The 19777-nt window shown below is 42.4% G+C and overlaps 1 protein-coding gene across 4 annotated transcripts in view; it reads left to right on the top strand.

The window, feature by feature from the left end:
* Positions 1-18688, top strand: part of SCN5A (sodium voltage-gated channel alpha subunit 5) — a 334766-nt gene extending 316078 nt beyond the window's left edge. For all 4 annotated transcript variants that reach the window (XM_089533641.1, XM_089533640.1, XM_089533639.1 and 1 more), the window contains 6 exons: positions 2785-3066; positions 10520-10573; positions 11770-11907; positions 13550-13654; positions 14342-14612; positions 16505-18688. In XM_089533641.1, coding sequence (XP_089389767.1) covers positions 2785-3066; positions 10520-10573; positions 11770-11907; positions 13550-13654; positions 14342-14612; positions 16505-17730 — 2076 coding nt within the window. In that variant the 3' untranslated portion in view covers positions 17731-18688. The remainder of the gene's footprint in view (positions 1-2784; positions 3067-10519; positions 10574-11769; positions 11908-13549; positions 13655-14341; positions 14613-16504) is intronic.
* Positions 18689-19777: the final 1089 nt, after the last annotated feature.

The following is a 19777-nucleotide window of genomic DNA, read 5'->3' as shown; positions in this document are numbered from 1 at the left end:
AAAGTTGGACATTGGCCTGTTAGACGAGTGGCATTTTTTGTAACCCATTCTCACTTGAATCAAAATATAATTTTGTCCACCAATATCAATACCATTTTGTCTCCATTTCAGTTTCACAGATGACCAAAGCCACAAAGAGTAGAATAACAATTCAGTTGGCAGGGTTGTCAAAGTCTGTAAAAATGCTTGATTTATAGAAGAGTTTCCAAGCCTTCAATATGTTTAAACAGCGATCCAGATAAAGGTTGCCATAACTGAACTAAATACAACCAAAGTCAATACAATTCAAGTTCATTGCACCTAAGCACCATCCCGTTGCTTAATCCTGACTATCATTTGCTGGGTTGTGGCTTGTGTGTTTTAATGTGAAGTGCTGCATGCATACCTTTCATACTGTATCTGGTGGTTTAAAATGTGATGTGTCTGTGATTTGGTTGTCATGTTCTCCTCTGGAATGCATGTTAATATTAGTGAGTATTTCATGCCAGTGATGTTGATGTGTGCCCTGCTACACAATCCATTTTCATTGCCTCAGAGCCATATCATAAATGTGAGTCCTTACCATGATAGTGACTGATATTCTTTTTATTTGGTCTTAAACTTTTCTAAAGTCAGTCATTCACACTGGCATCATTCAAATCTTGAATAGATCTTACATGACCATATCCTAAGTTGTACAGTATTATTTTGCATGCCCAATTAAATTAGCTATAGCATTCACTGGATCCAGCTTGGGATCCATGGGAAAGCAGAATTCTGCAGATGAATATATACAAAGTGAGAAGACTGTGTTTTAGGATTAGGATCAGGTACAAGAACATATGGCCCTCCAGATGGTGAGACTACAGTTCCCATGATCCTGCACCATTTGATATGCTACTACAGTTGATGGGAATTGTGGGCAAGCAACATCTGAAAGGCCTCAAGTTCCCCATCCATGGATCAATGGTAGGCTCGAATTTACACACTAGTTTTAAGGTGATCTAAGCCAACTCTAAACCTAGAGCTGAAAGAATAGAAGAATATCACCTAGAATATCACCTCCTCCACATATATCATGTAATGTGTGAAGTGGAAGATGATATGCATGGCAACCATTTCTTCCACCTCACAAAAGGAAGGAACAGTTGTACAAAGTAGGCTGTCATGTGCAGGGATGACCCAGGACATCTTACAGCCAGAAATAAAGGACAAGATGTCATCCCCTGTGTTCCCTGTACAATAACTCACTTGATACATCGTGCAATGTCATTTCAACTATGGCAAGGAGACAACATCCTCCACACCATCTGAGAGCAGTGGGCTGGCTAAGTGGTCGCATGGCACACAGAGCTCTGTCCTTTACCATCTGCCAGTTGCTTCTCCATGCAGACCACCCATCTCACATTTTACTACTAGATGAATAGTAGAATTCAGACTTTGAAAAAGTTACTTTTTAGATGCAGCTCCTGGAATATTAAAGACATGCTGCTGGGGGATTCTGGGAGATTTCTCCCCCCAAAAGTAGCTCTGCCAAGTTCAGGTGTAGAGAGGGGCACTTGCCTTTTCCTCTGCCAAATGAGTTGTATCATTGACTGGATAACTGTCAAAACTAGGTAAAGATATCCTATGGAGATTCCTATAAAACATCCATTATGTCACTGATTTTTGATTTCTTGAGCTCCCTTATAGTAACAGGAACTACTGGCTACAATACCTTGACTATGCATTTCACACATTGTATAGATCCAAAAAGGAGGGTATGTTCAAACAGGGTTGGGGTCACTTCTGTCTACAATGGTTTATTTTTGTGTGTGGAAACTGAATCTGAGTTTCACAATATAATTTTGTTAATCAGAAAAAAAAAGCTTCTCGTTCTCGTTCTGTCCATCATGTTCCTTGGAGCTATAGCTATTCTGAGAATACACCTTTGACATCAGAGGAACAATGGTATACATGCGACTAACCAGGAGATAGGTCACTATAAATATTACACTTTTAGCTAAGTGCATCCAAAGAATTTTGAACTGGATACTTGGAAGATTTTAACCACATATAAAATGTTCACGCTTTTGATGACATCAATAAATGAGGAATCAGGTCATCAAGTTCTACATCAGCCCTTGATCCAGAGACTGCACTATTGCTTAAACTTTGTTTTTCCTGGTCTTCTTTGGTCCTCCAGATGTTTTGGAGGTCACCTTCCAGAAGCTGCAGGCAGCATGACCATTGGTAAGGGATTCTGGAAATTGGTGATGAAAACTTCTGGAGGACTAGATGTTGAGAATAACTACTTTAACATCTCCAGCTCAGCAAAGAACAGAGTGGGTGAAGTGGCTTTTATCTCACCTGTGTAATATGGTCATTATACCTCCATACTTCACCACCACTCCAGCTTCAGGTCCAAATAATTTATTATAGACATGGAGCTGTTAAAACAGCCTGATGCTATCCAGATGTTTTGGATCATTATTCCCACAATTCCGGAACTGGCCATTGGTTGCTGGGAATCTGAGACCAAAACAACTGAAAGGCAACAGATTAGCTACTGTCTTCAGCAGGAGCTAGCAACTTGATCTCCAGTCAGTCATGAAGAGCAGCCCATGCACACAGTTTAATACCCATGGTATCACACAAAATGGAAGGACTGTCCACTAGTTTTTCAGTCTCACTGCAGAATGCTGGCCCACTTTTTTTCAGGACTCTGGCCCTGACTTAGCACAGTGCGTAGAGTAGCCACTTTGGAGTTGTGGCTTACAGTAAACCCCTAGTGATAACTGCCTGCTTTCTTCTCATTCATCAAAGGTGGTGGTCAATGCCTTGGTAGGCGCCATACCTTCTATCATGAACGTTCTGCTTGTCTGCCTCATTTTTTGGCTCATCTTCAGCATCATGGGAGTCAACTTGTTTGCTGGAAAGTTTGGGAAGTGCATTAACAAGACAGAAGGTGATGAGCCTTTGAACCACACAATTGTCAACAACATGAGTGATTGCCAAAGCTTGAACGAAACGGGAGAGTTGTACTGGACAAAAGTCAGAGTCAACTTTGATAACGTTGGTGCGGGCTACCTGGCTTTGCTGCAAGTGGTAAGTTGAAGACTCCTTCAGGTGCTTTTGAGGATTATCCCCTGATCAAAGAGATCCTCTGTCAGTTAATTATATGATTTGTTACTTTGTTCTAAGATGGCTAGCAAAGAAAACATTAAAGAACGTTGAGGTGGTCTCTTGCTGAATGCTTTTGCCCTAATTGACACATATGTGGGTACACCATTCCTTTCAGTGTGGGAAGCTGATCAGAACTTTGAAGCAACCCAGTATAAGTATCATAGGCGGGTTACAGACCACCATTTAGTACGTAATGAATACGTACTAGGGTTAGGAAGGGGCGGTGCTTCCGCACCCCCCTAACCCTAGTACGTATTCTGTACGTACAATATGGCGGCGGCCATTCCACACGGCCGCCGCCATATTTAGGTATCGGACACTGTGCGTCCGCACATGTTGCGGCATCTATGACGTCACAAGTCCGCCCCTGGCGCCTCGCGACGTCATAGAGGCGCCGCTTAAAGGAGCTCCATTTTGGAGCTTCTTTTTTGCTCCGTAACGGAGCTGCGCGGTTTGGCTGCAGTGGCTCCCTTACGGAGCAAACAGCGGTGGTGGCAGATCGCCGCAAAGCGGCGGTTTATAACCCGCCACTGTTACCTGTATCACATTGCCTGTTGTTGTTGTTACAATGTTTGGTTATGGTAACAAAGATCCTGTGAATTTACATTTCAAAAGCAGTGCCTGTCTGGTTTGGCCCCCATGTCACTAGAGCGGTGAATCCACTCTTGGATCATACATGCTGACAAGCTGGACCATGTCATAGGAGGGCAACCAAAATGCTGAAAGGTCTGGAAACCATCAAACCCTATTAATAGCAGCTTAGGTAGCTGGGTATGTTTAGCCTGGAGAAGAGAATTTTAAAAGATGACAGGAAGGTACAGGAAAAAAGATGCCACCTAAACATTAGGAGGAACTTCCTGACAATAAGAGATGTTGGACAGTGGAAGACACTGCCTTGGAGGGTGGTGGAGTCTCCTTCTTTTGAGATGGCCATCTGTCAGGGATGCTTTGATTGGGAGTTCCTGCATGGCAGGGGGTTAGACTGGATGGCCCTTGAGGTCTCTTCCAACTCTATGATTCTGTGATTTAGTTTGAACTTTAAAAGAACTATCCAAAGTCCTGAATTTACTTGGATGAGTTTTGCTAACATTGAAACAAAACCTGGTGCAGATCCACTGCCTCCCTGGCATAGAAGCTGGTAACAGCCAAGTGCAAAAAGTAACATAATAAAAAGGGACAAAGCCAGCCTACCAATGCAACGAGTAGCATTTTCTAGTTACTTTAAAAGAGCTTTTTTTAAAAGAATTTTATTTGGGGTTTTGCACATTTGTAATTTGTAAAAAGTAACAAACCACACAACAAATTACTTTTAAATATTGTAATACAAGGGCAGTAGCTTTTAAAATACTGTAATGGGAACATGTTACTTTTTAAAAATAGCTTTCCAAGCTCTGGGCTTGACATGTGGAAGGATCACCCCTTTCTAATCCCAGCAAGCAAACTCTTGTAAGTGGAGTGGAATTCAGTAGAATTAAAATTAGAAGAATTATATTAGAAATATACTCCAGTACTTCCCATTTCCACCCTAAAACCTAAGCTGGAAAATATCTTTTCTTTTGATACAAAGCAGTCTCTTTTGAAGAGAAGAACCATTTTCTGCTAGATTGCAGAATCCAACTTTCTTGTAAATTTACTAGGCCATTACATAGATCGATGTCATGACGCACCAGAGTTTTTTTCCCCTAGACACTGCACAATTTGAGAGCCTATGTTTTTATCTCTTTGTTTTTCCAACTTGCAATTAGTAATATTGAGACAGGGGGGGGCTAAAATAGAAAGGAGAGCTTGAAAATGAAATAGAATGCAAAATTCAACACACAAGCCTGCTGGGGAGAGCTCATGATGGATCACCAGCTCATGTCTTCCTTAGAAGTGAGTGTAAAGGTAGGGGCCATAGTACCTTTTTGCTACAGAACACAGAATACTGGACCTATATGCTTGACCTAGGCCCCATTCCCACTAGCTCATTTGCCCTGGGTAGATCCGATCTGGATTTGTTGAGCCAGTACCAAATCTCCCCGGAAAGAAGTTCCCACTAACCTCTACCTTGATCGTAGCTCCCTGATGCAATTTGCCCTGCTGAAGTTCACATTTGCAGAGTAGCACTTTAAAATGGATCCTCCTTGTTGTCAGTCAAATTCACTTCCGCTCGTCAAAGGTGACACATCCTACAACCATTGGCCAATGGAATGGGTGCTTCCCCCCTCCTTTAAAAAAAAAAGTGGCGACAGCGTTCGCATATTCTGTTAACTTGTCTAATTTAAAAACCTCCAGGTGTGTGTGTGTTGTGTACATTTGGGTCATTACAGATTATGGCAACCCTAAAATGACCCCATCCTGAGGGTTTTCTAGGCAAGATTGGTTCCAAGGAGATTTGCAATTACCTTTCCCCTGAAGCCGAGAGAGCATGACTCTCCCAAGGACACCTCATGGATTTCAACAGCCTTCCCTCTGAATGCCAGCCTCTAACTTCCCCTTCGCTTCCAGCCCAGCATTCCCTCCTCTTTGGAATCTCTTCCCTTCCCGTCCCTTCCCTTCCAGCCCAATGCCACCCCCAAAGCCCTTGCCTTCCCCCTGAATGCCAGCCTCTTCCCTTCCAGCCCGATGCCACCCCCAAAGCCCTTGCCTTCCCTCTGAATACAAGCCTCTTCCCTTCCCTTACAGCCCAAAGCATTCGCATAATCTGTCACAACAACAATAATAATATATGCCGCTTGCAAAGCAACCAGTGCAAGAGGGGAGGCATGTTCTGCCCACTGCCCACCCTCTGACCTTTATCCCTCCCCTTGAACTCACCCGATCATGACTGGGGCCAAGTTCACATTTGCAGGCACCCTGGAAGAAGCAGGTTTTCTCAAAAGAAACGGGGGGGGGGGGGGAACCACTTTCAGAAAAACCACTTTGAGGGGGATTTGCCCCAGATCTGGTGTGCAAAACTCCAATCCTGGTGTGTAAAAACTGGTGCCAGTGGGAACTTCCCACTTTTAATCTGGTCTGGGATTCAGATTAAAAGGTAGTCTGAATGGCCCCCTACATGCATACATACCAAAGGCATGCATACATCCCCAGATTGTCCAAGAGTTGTGATGAGAGCTGGAGAGCTGCTGCCAGTCAGTGTTGACAGTACTGCGCCGCAGAGAATCATAAAGCTGGAAAGCACCTCATAGGCCATCAAGTCCAACTTCTTGTTGTCTGATTAGGAAGCAAATCTCATTAGTTCCTGCATTTCATTTGCACAGTGTAAATTGGTATACACATATTTAAGCAGTGGTTGGGTTACTTCACCCTTCAGTTGAACATCTACGGATGTTGTGCAACTCATTGCACCATGTGCCTGCCAATGTGATTGGTTACTGCAATGAGGAATCTGCCATGCCTGTCTCCACCATCCTAGTGAATCAGGTAAATAAAGGGAAATAATAGTTTAGCCTGAATTAGCAGAACCATAGTTTCCAAATCAAGGGAAGTAATAGCACCACTGTATTTTCTGTGTAAAAAATACACCATGTAGTATTTTCATGAAGCCAAATCTGAGTGAAAGCAATGCTTCCTGCCCTTCTTCTGGAGTCTACTGGAGCTGGTCTAGATGGGAGGGCGTCTTCTGCCAGCCACTTGGGGCTCTTTCAGATGATAGTTATAGTGCTGTGATTTTATTTGGGCCACATTCCCACTTACTAATAAATCGCTTTGTGATCTGAATCAAAGGATCGGTTCAGCAGTGGAGCATGGTTCACATGACATTTGCCCCGATTGCATTTTCTTGCTGCAAAATAAAATAAAGTAACCCACTTGTGGTTTACATTGATGAATAAATTGATTAAAATGGACCCACTCCAGCCAGTCAAAGGGCAAATTTAAATCAATTCCAATGTGCACACTCTGGTTCACACTTGTGCGGAATTAATTTATCCAAAAAGACACAGAAAAAAATCAATGTCAAAAAGATGTGGGTTAAATGGGTCTAGTGCATGCCCCCCCCCCCCCTCTGAATTGCTCCAGCAATTCGGTTCAAGTGCGAACCATGGTCATTTAAACCATTTCAAATTGATTTGCGATCCAGTTTAAAAGGTAATGGGAATGAGTCCTTGAATAGTTGTGATTCCATCCTATATGATCCTAGGATTTTCATTTTAAGATGGGGTACTCAGAATTCTGAAACAAAGAACTCTAATGCCTCCATGAACTGGAAAGCCTCAGATTTCATAGCATGGAGCCATCACATTTAAAGTAGAATCAAAAGATTCCAGAGCAGAATTGCTTGGAGTGTAAGTTCACACTCCTTGCTTGTCCTGTTTGCAACAGGCAAAATGGGGTGAAAGTTGAGGGAGGTATTTTGCTCCATTTTGTGGAACATGGCAGCTGTTCACCCAGGAGTGTCCCTGGATCCTTCTGCTGAAGATTTGGGGAATGAATTCAAGAGGTTGAGCACACAAAGCCACTGAGCAACATTCCCTTCCCAAGAGGAAGGGCCAGAAGTCAATGCATAGGGTCAAGAAACCAAGCCTCAATCAGGATAAGGGAAAACTGCTTTTTGGACTGCGGCTCCCAAAATCTCCCAGCCAGTATGACCTGCTGCCATGCTGGTTAGAAGAATCTGGGAAGGGTAGCCCAAAAGGTAACTTCTCTGAGTCCAGACCCCAGTTTATTTAGTGGGAGGGTATAGTACCTTAGCATACCATCCAAAATTTCATAGACGAAATTGGAGATATGCTTGTAAGATGCCCATCCAGTTCTCATTGTTCCAAACATCCTATCTCACTCTCTGCCCCAGTTACAGACAGTTGAAGGTTCTTCACTGCCTGCGGTACTGATTTAGTCAGCATCTGCCTGTTCCCATTTCTTCTGGCCCATGGCACTTCTCCACAAAAGCATCACTTTTCCACTTTCAAGCCCAAACTCAGCATCGTTCTTTCTTCCTTCTGTTGCTTCACTGGGTTTCCTTTTCTTTTCTTTTGACTCATAGTTAGCCACAGTCTGCTTGTTCAAAGCCTGAAGCGCATATGCCACACTACCCTTGCAAGGAAAGGCTTCATCATCAGCCATAAACTTGCCTTGAGATGGATTTATCAGTTTTAATCTCATTCGCCCTACCCATACCACACGCACACACAGAGAACACAGTCACTCACATATATTGGCTTCAGCAGTAGACAGTATTTTAGCTGACTTTCTTACAGCCAGGATAATATCATACAACACTCGTGTGAAGATCTTGCCACCTCCAGATCTGGTCTGTAAGTGGCTACTAATTTCCTGATAATTTCCCCTGCAGCCTCACTTTCCTGCCCTTGCTGATATCGCTGCTTCTTTGTTGAGTGTGTAGCGAAGGATTCCAGAAGCACAACAGGGCTTTGGATTATCTCAGTGCTGGGACCCTTTAGGGATTGAACGGATAGGCAGGCAGGGTGGGAGAAGCCTTTGCACAGACAGCTACGCCTTCCAAAATAATCCCTCTTCTATCAGTTCATGAACTACAGTTGTGAATTCCTCAAATTACTGTGTGTTTTACGCAAAATGTTTCATTCTTACTCCATCTTGGAATCTAGCACAGCAACAATTTTACCCAGGATAAAAATGGCATGGCAACCTCATACCCTCCAACATTTCACAAATGAAAAATGAGCTGTATGTGGCCACATCAGAGTGTGGTCATGATGGCAAAAGCTATTAATGAGGGAAAACACACAAACTGGGAGAGGCTGCAGCAGTCTGCTTTTGCCTGATCCCTTTGGGAAAGGCAAGATTCTGCTCCTTCCTCTCCTCTTCCTTCTGGTGAGTTAGTAGAGTGCGATCTAGTTCCTGCACTTTGAACTCAGTTTGCAGCAATTGGGGTAGGAGGGGAAAGGAGGGTGGAGAGAGAAATTGGGACATTTTAGAAGCAGCTGGAAAAGTGGGATGACAGAGGATTAATTGGGATTGTCCCCATCAAATCAGGATCGTCAGAAGCTATGCAAGATGCAGGGTTGCTCCACCAATGGGAGGAAGATATGAAGACTGCAGCAATTGGGGGGGGGGGGCATGCCACACACTGAGACTTCGTTCTTCTTCTTTCCCTATCTTCTTAACTTCTTTCTTCCCTTCCTAATCTTCTTCAGCAAGAGAATCAGCTGTTAAGAAGAAAGGGACTGCAGGCAGGGTTGGCCATCCTTGGGATAAGAGAAACTCTAAGTAGCAGCTATGAAACCATCTGCAAAATAATCAATAGACAAGATAATATAGTCATTTCTTTCCATGAAGCAGTGGGTTATCCTTGGATCCCTCTGCCACACCTTCTTTATGGTGTCCACCTCTACCAAGGATCAGTTTCCAAAAGAACAGTCATATAAGAAGCCATGCATGTAGGAAATATTGCCCCATCTCAGATCAGAAGTGCTATTTACAGAGCGGGTTTGGCTTGTACATGTTTGATGATTTTTCACATTCCAGGACCTTTTTTGTGTAACAAACATTGCATTTTTTTCCCCTGAACATTGTACAGTACAAAAAATACAGTGTTTTCTGTGCTGAAATGTTGCTTTGTGCAACTCCTTCCAAGTTTTCAAAATAAAGGGATGGTCTGAATTCCTATTGTTAGGCCCAACTGAAAGGGAGTAATTGAATCAACTGGATTTGCCAATGTGTTGACTCACCATTCCACTGTTGATTCAATAGGTCTACTCTAGTTGGGATTACCTAAAAGGATCCCATCCTTGGGTTACTATAAATAAGTGAATTTAGGCTGCATCTACACTTCAGAATTAATGCAGTTTGATGCTGCTTTAACTGCTGTGACTTCATGATATGGTTTGTACATGATTTGTACTTTTTTGAGCTGTTTAGCCTTCTCTATCAAAGCAGCTCTGGTCTCTCACAAATTACAAATCCCTGGATTCCATAGGATGGAGACAGCATCAGATTGCATTATTTCTGCAGCATAGCAACAGCCTTCATGACATCTCCATTACTCTTCCTGAGACTCCTTGCAACTCCAGGAAAGGCTTAACAATGTGTGATGGGAACACAGCGCATAGCTGTTGGTAAAGGAGGGGATCTCCCAAAATTGGATCGCTATCCCAAGATGCTTAAGTTCACAGAAGCAAGGGGAAGAGAATGTGGGAAATGTTCTTCTGCAAATTTCCTTGAATTAAGATCATCTTGTTTTAAAGCAGGAATAAGAACTTCCAGCAGGAATAAGCAACCAGCTCAACAGCTCCCTCCGCACTTTTATGAAAGCCCAAATTCACGGGGTGATTAACAGCTGTGAGAAATTATTTTTCCCCCTGCACACATCATATTGCAAATAAAGCACAACCCAATAAAGTCACTGTTAACACAAATGCTTATTATAATTATCCTAATTACAGGCATTGCTTTTTCTCTCTCCTTTTTTTCCCAGGCAACTTTTAAAGGCTGGATGGAAATTATGTATGCAGCAGTGGATTCACGAGAGGTAGGCTGCTCACATCAGATGCAGTTGTTTAGTGTCTTGTTCTTTTTACCATTTTGGCAGCAGGTGTGGAGGAAGAGGACTAGTCTGATCTGCCCCCCAACCATTGTTGTTGTTGGTGCTGGTGTTAGTAATAGTAGCAGTGGTATCCCACTTTTTTCTCAAAATTGGGATGTGAAGAGTTTACCATTTAAAAGAATGAGAAAATTAAAAAGACAAAAAGTGAAGGTTGAAATAGAATTAAACTATCGTAACCTGGATAATAGTCCAGTGGGGTGGTGAGTCTGCACTGGGTTGTAGCCTGAATTTTAAAGGGGTGTCCACAATGTACAGAATTTGTTCTAGGCATAGGACTTGGCACATTAGATAAATCCATTTAAGTCCAGGTTAAAACTTTGAACAGACTTACCACCCCACCAGCATTGGAGAGCTCAGCTGCCATTGCCAGAGAGGATGGATAAAAAATGCCAGCCATGAAGCTTGGCTACTTATTTCTTCTTCCATCGGCAATAGAGGGAGGAAATTTTGAAAGACTAAACTGGTAAGAGGGCAAACAGATGTTTCTTTGTCATGTAATCTTTCATCTGCACCACTTTAGGATGGCTCTGTCTGTCTGTCTGTCTGTCTGTCTACTTGGAAGCCAGTTATTGACTTCAGTGGAATATACTCCCAGATAAGTCTACATAGAGCTTGGTCTAAACTAAAGCTCTACTCATGCAACTTCAGGTCAGGCAATAAATGTATTTGCAATCAACATGTTTGTGTGGATGCAGGTGACATTTAGCCCCCTAACCTTGGCCCACCCTCTTTTTGGAGACATAAACAAAGGAGTGCCCTGCCTTCTTACCAATCTAACTCCTGACTCAGAAAAAAATTAAGAACAAATGCAATTTTTCAAATGTTGTGTGGCAGCTATAAGAATCATGAGTTCCCTCTGGGGGCTGTTGGACTGCACCTCCCGCCCAGGGTCATTGAGAGTTGCAGTTCAACATCTGAAGGCACAATAATGTCCATCCCTGGTGGGATATGCTGTGACTGAGCCATAGCATGCTGTAACCTTGTAAGTCAAAAAGTTCCCCTGACCAGATGCAGGGCATGTCTTCTTGTTTTGAAAAAACCAATATTTAACACAAGTTTTGCCTTAGGATGCCAATGGAAGTTGAACATCTTTTCTTGCTTTTTCCCTTTTGCCTTTGCAGCGTGAGGAGCAACCTGTATGGGAATACAATTTGTACATGTACCTCTACTTTGTGATCTTCATCATCTTTGGCTCTTTCTTCACTCTGAATCTTTTCATTGGGGTGATCATTGATAATTTCAATCAGCAAAAGAAAAAGATAAGTTGCATCTAATTTACTATGCAGCTCCCAACAACCAGGGTAGAGCTGGTGTCCAGTGGGAAAAACATCTCCTAGGCTTGCAAAAAGGTCTTGGGTTCATCCCTGGCATCTCCATTGGAAAGGACAGAGTAGTAGAAGCCCTGGGAGCCCATGGTTTCCATGCCAATTTGTCAGTAAATCCATTTCAGGTTTTAGTTCAGAATTTAAAGGAGATATCCAGGGTTTGGAACCAAGTCCTCAAAAGAGCCTGAATACCTTGAGTAGTTCCTTTAAAGCTATGTAAAACCAATGGTGGATTTGCTGCACCATGACATGGGACCCACCATTCACTACTGAGTCGGCAATGAGGACTATGTACCCTTGAGGTATTTTTGGACAGCATATAGTCCCACATTTCACAGATGAAAACCAAGACATATGCAATTGAGCAACATTATACTGTGATCACGATTGAATGCAAACAGCTTTTACACTTTGAACTCAGTTTGCAGTAACTGAACTAAGGGGAGGACAAAAGGGAAAAGTGAAAGCAGGAGAAAGAAACTGGGACATTTTAAAAGCAGCTGAAAAAATGGGACAACGGCGGACTGGAATCGTTGGAGGTTATGAGAATGTAATCCTATCAGCCATAACCAGCAGAGATAATGGTGAGGGATGCTGGGAGTTGTGGTCTAATAACTTCTGGAAAGCTACATGTTCTCCAGTAGATCAACTGCAACTTCTTCCACACAATTAGTCTCAAAACTGCTACAAGATCCTTTTTCATACTGAGTGCAGGGCAGCTATTCATTTTTAATTCTAGGTTACAAATCTGTAACAGCAGTACTGAATGCCAGCTGTAATTTACTCCTTCCTTACTTGTTAAAATACGGCTATGAAACATTTTTCAGGTGTCATACAATCTTAAAGCAAAACAATGATACTATGAAATAACACATGAAAATCTAAAAGCACAAAACAACTGCAATACAATAAAAATACAAAGGGAACTGCAAAGCCAACATGATTTAAAAAAAAAAACAATTGTACCCAAAATCTTACAAGTACAATTTAATGAAACATATGAAGAAAGCCTGGGAGAACAATTCATGTTGGCAAATAGAAAAAAGTCTTGGCAGAGGCCAAATTCCCTTCATATTAAATACCTTCTTCAACTCAGGCTTGTTTGTGAAGTCAGGGGCTTTAATGGCTGGCATCCATAGGGTTTTGTGGGGTTTTTTTGGCTATGCTGCCATCTATGTTCTAGAAGAGTTTATCCCTGAATGTTTCACCAGAATCTGTGGCTGGCATCAACAGAGAATGCTGGCATGGAAGAGAGTGGGGTATATATATACTGTGTGACCCTAGGTAGGGAAGAGTGATTTCCATGTTAATTTGTGTGTTGCCATTCAACAACAAAAAAATACCCAGATTAACATGGAAATCACTTCTCCCTATCTAACATCACGCAGTAGATATATATACCCCATTCTCTTCCATGCCAGCACTCTCTGAAGATGTCAGCCACAGATGCTGGTGAAACGTCAGGAATAAACTCTTCTAGAACATGGCCACATAGCCCAAAAAACCCCACAAAAAACTCAGGGTTTTTTTCTTCCTTTTTTCATCCAAAATAATATTAGTATTTTTCTCCCTTTACTTAGGTGGACAAGACATCTTTATGACAGAGGAGCAGAAAAAATACTACAATGCCATGAAAAAACTGGGATCTAAGAAACCTCAAAAACCCATCCCACGGCCACTGGTGAGGCTATTAACCTGTTACTGTTATGTGTCTTCAAGACAATGCCAATTTATGGTGATTTTAGCTGCATTTAAGCTGCAGAATCAATGCCGTCTGACATCGCTTTAACTGCCTTAGAATTTGTAGTTTTGTGAGGTATGTAGCCTTCTCTGTCAGAGCGCTCTGGTGGTGCAACAAACTACAAATCCCAGGATTCCATAGGATGGACTCGTGACAGCTAAAGCGGTAAATGATAAAAACAGCATCATAGACAATTAAAAGCTCATTCTGATGAGTTTCTACAAGTCTGATGCCTTAAAATATTTTAACTTGCTGAGAAGTTCATAAAGGGAGATAACGGTCTCTCTAATAATCTGAACCTAAGCTTTCTCAGACTTTATAGATGATCACCAGCACTAGAGTAAACCCATTCCATCAACTTGGAAAGCTGAGAGAAGTTGACATATAGGTAAATCCAGCTGATTCAGTTGGTCTACACTAGTTGTGATTAACCAGGGCATTCAGGACTATGTGTTAGATTTGTCCAACTTAGTTAAGTATGTTCTTGACCAAGCAACTCATGCAATAATTCTGTGCAACTTAAAAATGCCTCCCCTTCATTTCAGAGCCCAGATAGATCTAGTGATATGGTATTGTCAGACTGCCTACTTTGTTCTACTAATAATTTTGTCTCCATAATGTTGACAGAACAAGTGTCAAGGCTTCCTGTTTGATGTTGTCCTGAATCAAGCTTTCGACGTGTGCATCATGCTCCTCATCTGCCTAAACATGGTCACCATGATGGTGGAAACTGATGACCAGAGCCCAGAAAAAGTGAACATTCTTTATAAAATCAACATGGTCTTTGTTGCCATCTTCACTGCAGAGTGTACATTCAAACTGGTGGCATTGAGGCACTACTATTTCACCAATGGCTGGAACATATTTGATTTTGTAGTTGTGATTTTATCTATTGTAGGTAAGTCAAACCCAATAAGTACAGACTTAAAAACAGTGTTATGTTTCTAGATAAGTAGCTCCCAAACTTTGGTTCTCCATGTGTTTTGGACTTCATCTCCCGGAAGCCCCAGCCAGCTTGGCCAACTGTCAGGAATTCTGTGGGCTGAAGTCCAAAACATCTAGAGGACCAAAGTTTGGGAATCACTGATCCAGATTGATATGACCCCAAATGGCTTGAGAGCAGCTCCATCATAGTGGAGGTAAAAGGTTCTTTAAATTGCTCAGATCAACGCATTTCATTGAGGCACTGATCTAACATGCCACATTTTCGGATGCTGGTCATGCTTATTGATGTATCTATAACAACATGTCTCTTGGAGAAAGCTTGTTTTCTATTGCTCCAGAGACTAGAACATGGACTGATGGATTCAAATTATAAGAAAAGAGATTCCAGCTAAACATTAGAAAGAACTTTACTTTAAGAACTGTTCAACAGTAGAATACACTTCCTCAAAGTGTGGTGATGTCTTCTTCTTTGGAGGTTTTTAAGCAGAGGTTGGATTGTGTCTTCCTGCATGTCAGAATGGGGTTGGACTGGATAGTCCTTGAAGTCTCTTCCAACTCTTATGATTCTATGATTCAAAGATATCTAGATAATAGTTCATTGTTTCCTGGGTCAACCTACAATTTGGAGATTTTCTGGGAGGTAGTAAAGAGAAAAACCACATCTCAGGAGTATAATGTTATACTCAGGAGTATAACAAAATGTTCAGCCTGCCAAAACATGGCAGCTCATAGTGGTGACTTTACTTCCTGTTTGCATAACAGATACATATATATTAGCAGCCTTTTCTGCCATGTTCTTTCCAGGGATGTTGTGACAAAAAATAAAATAAAAGTGAAACACTTTTCAGAAATTGACTGTTCTTATCAAAACTCTTTTTGCTTCCCTCAACTTTCTTAAGATGTTTAAAGAATGGCCAAACATGCCCCTGATTTTGTTTTAGGCAAAAATATGGTGACACCTCCTAAATGCAAAGACCAGTAGTTGGTCCTTCTTTAGTGGGAGGTGATGGCTCCCACATGGATGGGGTGGGGAAGCCCCTACATGTTTGAGTCTGAATTTTAATGGAGCTACCAAGATGCTGACCATATTTGGGCCATGAAGTTCAACTTCTTAGGTAGATTCTTTAAAATTCAGACAAAAGTTCATGACAGCACCCTGCTGACATGGAAACCATCAGCCACGACTGTCATTCTATCATAGCAGGGCTAGAACCGTGCTAGGCTGATTCCGCACTCCAGAAATAATGTAGTTTGACACCACTTTAACTGCCATGGCTCAATGCTATGGAATTCTGGAATTTGTAGTTTTCTGAGATATTTCGTATTCTCTGTCCAAGAGCTCTGGTGTTCCAACTACAAATCCCAGAACCCCATAGGATGGGTCCATGGCAGTTAAAGCGGTGTCAAGATGCATTATTTCTGCAGTGCAGATTCAGCCCAAGGAAAGAAGGGGGGGACAGAGGTCCACTGAGTTGTCTGTCAGTTCCTTCCCACATGCTCAGAAATTGTTCATGCCCTTAATTTGAAAATCCAAGGGTTAAGAGAAATGATATATTAAGTACATATTGTCCAGATCCGTGAGGGTTTATTGTTTACTTACCAGTAAGCATATGCAGGGCCTAATCCAGATGGTGTTTATTCTGTCTCTGTGTGTATATGCAAGGTTCCTGGCCACACACACACACCCTAAACTGGCATTGGTATAGAATAAACCCTCTGAACTCAACCTATGTTCATTTATCATGTAATGGAACTTTCAGTTCTTGTGTTGACTTCGGGGTGTGTGTCAGTTCGCTAACTGGATTATCTCTTCTCTCTCCTGGCTCCTCCACTTCTTCTCCCAAGGCTCTGTGCTGTCCGACATCATCCAGAAATATTTCTTCTCCCCTACCTTGTTCAGAGTCATCCGCCTGGCTCGGATTGGCCGGATCCTGAGACTTATAAGAGGGGCCAAAGGAATCCGAACTCTTCTCTTTGCCTTAATGATGTCCCTTCCTGCACTGTTCAATATCGGGCTCCTCCTTTTCCTGGTTATGTTCATTTATGCTATTTTCGGCATGGCCAACTTTGCCTACGTTAAGCATGAATATGGGATTGACGACATGTTCAACTTCCAGACATTTGCCAACAGCATGCTCTGCCTCTTCCAAATCACCACGTCGGCTGGCTGGGACGGTCTCCTCAATCCCATTTTGAACACCGGGCCGCCATATTGTGACCCGGGCCATCTGAACACTAATGGCTCCAAGGGAAACTGTGGCAGCCCTGCGGTGGGGATTCTGTTCTTTGTTACTTATATCATTATATCCTTTCTCATTGTTGTAAACATGTACATAGCCATTATTTTAGAGAACTTCAGTGTCGCCACTGAAGAGAGTACAGAGCCTCTGAGCGAGGATGACTTTGATATGTTTTACGAAATCTGGGAGAAGTTTGACCCCGAAGCCACTCAGTTTATTGAGTACTCTGCACTTTCCAATTTCGCCGACGCTCTGTCAGAACCATTACGCATTGCAAAACCAAACAAGATTAAGCTCATTGCTATGGACCTCCCCATGGTGAGTGGAGATAGGATCCATTGCTTAGATATTCTGTTTGCTTTTACCAAAAGAGTGCTGGGGGAATCGGGAGAGATGGATGCCCTGAAAATACAGATGGAGGAGAAATTCATGGCTGCTAACCCCTCAAAGATTTCTTATGAACCAATCACAACCACACTCAGGCGAAAACAGGAAGAGGTGTCTGCCATTGTGATCCAAAGGGCCTACAGGAGCCACCTTTTTCAGCGTTCCCTTAAGCAGGCTTCCTTCTTGTACCGTCAACAAGCTTGTCCCCTTGGGGATGATGCACCAGAAAAGGAAGGCCTCATTGCCTCCATGATGAGCGAAAACTATGGGAGGCCCATAAATAAATCAGAAACTCTCTCCTCCACCTCTTTCCCACCTTCCTATGACAGTGTCACCAGAGGCACCAGTGACAACTTCCAGCTGAGGTTGACAGACTCGAGCAAAAGTGACGAGCATCTAGATGATCAGTTATCACCCGACAGAGACAAAGAGTCGATCGTTTAGATTATTTTTTTGGTTGGTTTTGTTTCAGACACTTTAAAAATATTGTTTACAGAATGTAATGCTGTAACTACACAACAGTTGAAGCAGCCTTTTTTAAAAAACAAAACAAAACATTAGTTGCAAAGGAAATAAGAAGGGAGGTTAGCCCTTTACAGAGGGGTGCGTCACTGTGTTATATCCATATGTATAACCTTTGACCCTGCTCTTTTCAAACTTTGCTTAATGTTTATATTTATATATGCACAGAGGCAGCGGGAAGGGGGGGATAGAGGATCCGGCACAAGGTCACAGCAGTTATAGCAGCGATGTGATGGCGGAAACCCTAGACTGTAACACAGTAAATACTTTATATCTATCCACAGATTAAAAAACTGACCGTGTCCTTTCATTTTTAAGGTCTTACTTATATTAGTGCGTTTACTTAACGGCAATGTATGACCTTGCATTCTATAACATGAAAAGGAAAAAGAAGATGATGAAGAAGATGATGATGATGATGATGAGAGAGGGAGGGAGGGAGAGAAAGAGGGAAGGATCACATAGCTGCTGTAGCAACAATGTAACACTTAATGTATATGTTGTGAATGGTCTTTCATAAATTTATTATATTTGATATTTTTTTACTTAAAACAAAGCTATAATTGTCTCCTTTTCCATGGAGATGGGGGATGCTGCGCGATGAACCAGGAATGGGAGGCGGTTTCCCAAAGAGCAAGAGCAAAGGACCGCTTGTTGACGGCAAAAAGTTAGGTTGGCAACATGCTGACTGTGTATTACAGCAGAGCAATTCTCACTTGGAACATGGAACTGCTTGCCAGCAGTTTAACCCAGGGAAAACTAAAAGAAGGAAGTGATGTCAGCTAAACATGACATGGGTTGCATTTTATTTTGATTTTGATTTTTGTTCTCTACCCGCAGGATATTAGACACGAATGGATTCTGCTTGTAAACCTGCCAATAAAAGCACTATTTTTTTACTATGTTTCAAGGATCTGCTTCGCTTCTGTACAGCAGGTGATTTTCTCCAGGTTCTTTTAGAATTAGCTCCTGGCTTTTGAACACTAATTCCCCCAAACGCCATGACCTCAAATGCTACTGAAGTGATGGGGAGCTGCTACCTGGATCTGGTTTTGGCAATGATTTTCTTTCAAGCTAAGCAAGCTTTTGACTTCATCTTCCTAAGCATAAGTGGTGTTATTTTGATGAGGCCAGACTGGTTAACTGAGGTGGAAGAACTGCTATTGACAGCATGCAAGGAGAATTGCTTGAGGAGATTATAAAGAAGTGCTCCTCGACAATGAGGCACAGAATTTCCCCCAAGTAAAGAAAGTACCAACACTGAAATGAGATTAGGCAAAGTCAGAGTGGGAAACACCTGGTTGCAAGACCTGTGCCTTGGCCATAGGATCATCTGAACAGAAGACTATTTTGAATCTGGGCGTGGATAAATCAGGTGGCAATCATGCAGTCCTTCTAGGTGTTGTAGGACTACAGTTCCCAGCATGCTTCACAATTGGCTATGCTGGCTTAGGCTGTTAGGAGTTGCAGCCCAACAATATTAATATAGCAATAGCATTTACATTTCTATACCACTTCATATTGAACTGAGCAGGGCTTTAGCCAGTGGTTCCCAACCTTCCTAATACCACAACCCTTTAATACAGTTCCTCATGTTGTGGTGACCCAAACCCATTAAATTATTTTTGTTGCTACTTTACAACTGTAAGTAAATAGGTGTTTTCCAATGGTCTTAGGCGACCCCCATGAAAGGGTCATTCGACCCCCAAAGGGGTCCCAAGCCACAGGTTGAGAACCACTGCTCTAAGCAGTTTACAACATGTAAGCCAGTTGCCCCCAACAATCTGGGTACTCATTTTACTGACCTACAAAAGGATGGAAGGTTGAGTCAACCTTGGAGCCCTGGGACATCCAGAGGGCTTCATGATCCACATCCCTGACAGATATGATGGCCTGTATCAAATGTGTAGCCATAATATCATAGCTATGCTCCATCCCCTGAAACCAACCTTAAAAACCAGCCAGTGAG

The sequence above is a fragment of the Sceloporus occidentalis genome, unplaced genomic scaffold (assembly GCF_023333645.1).
Source record: "Sceloporus occidentalis isolate IW3139 unplaced genomic scaffold, rSceOcc1.0.p SCAF_7, whole genome shotgun sequence".
Classification (NCBI taxonomy): Eukaryota; Metazoa; Chordata; class Lepidosauria; order Squamata; family Phrynosomatidae; genus Sceloporus; species Sceloporus occidentalis.
This window is presented reverse-complemented; position numbering and strand designations above follow the sequence as displayed.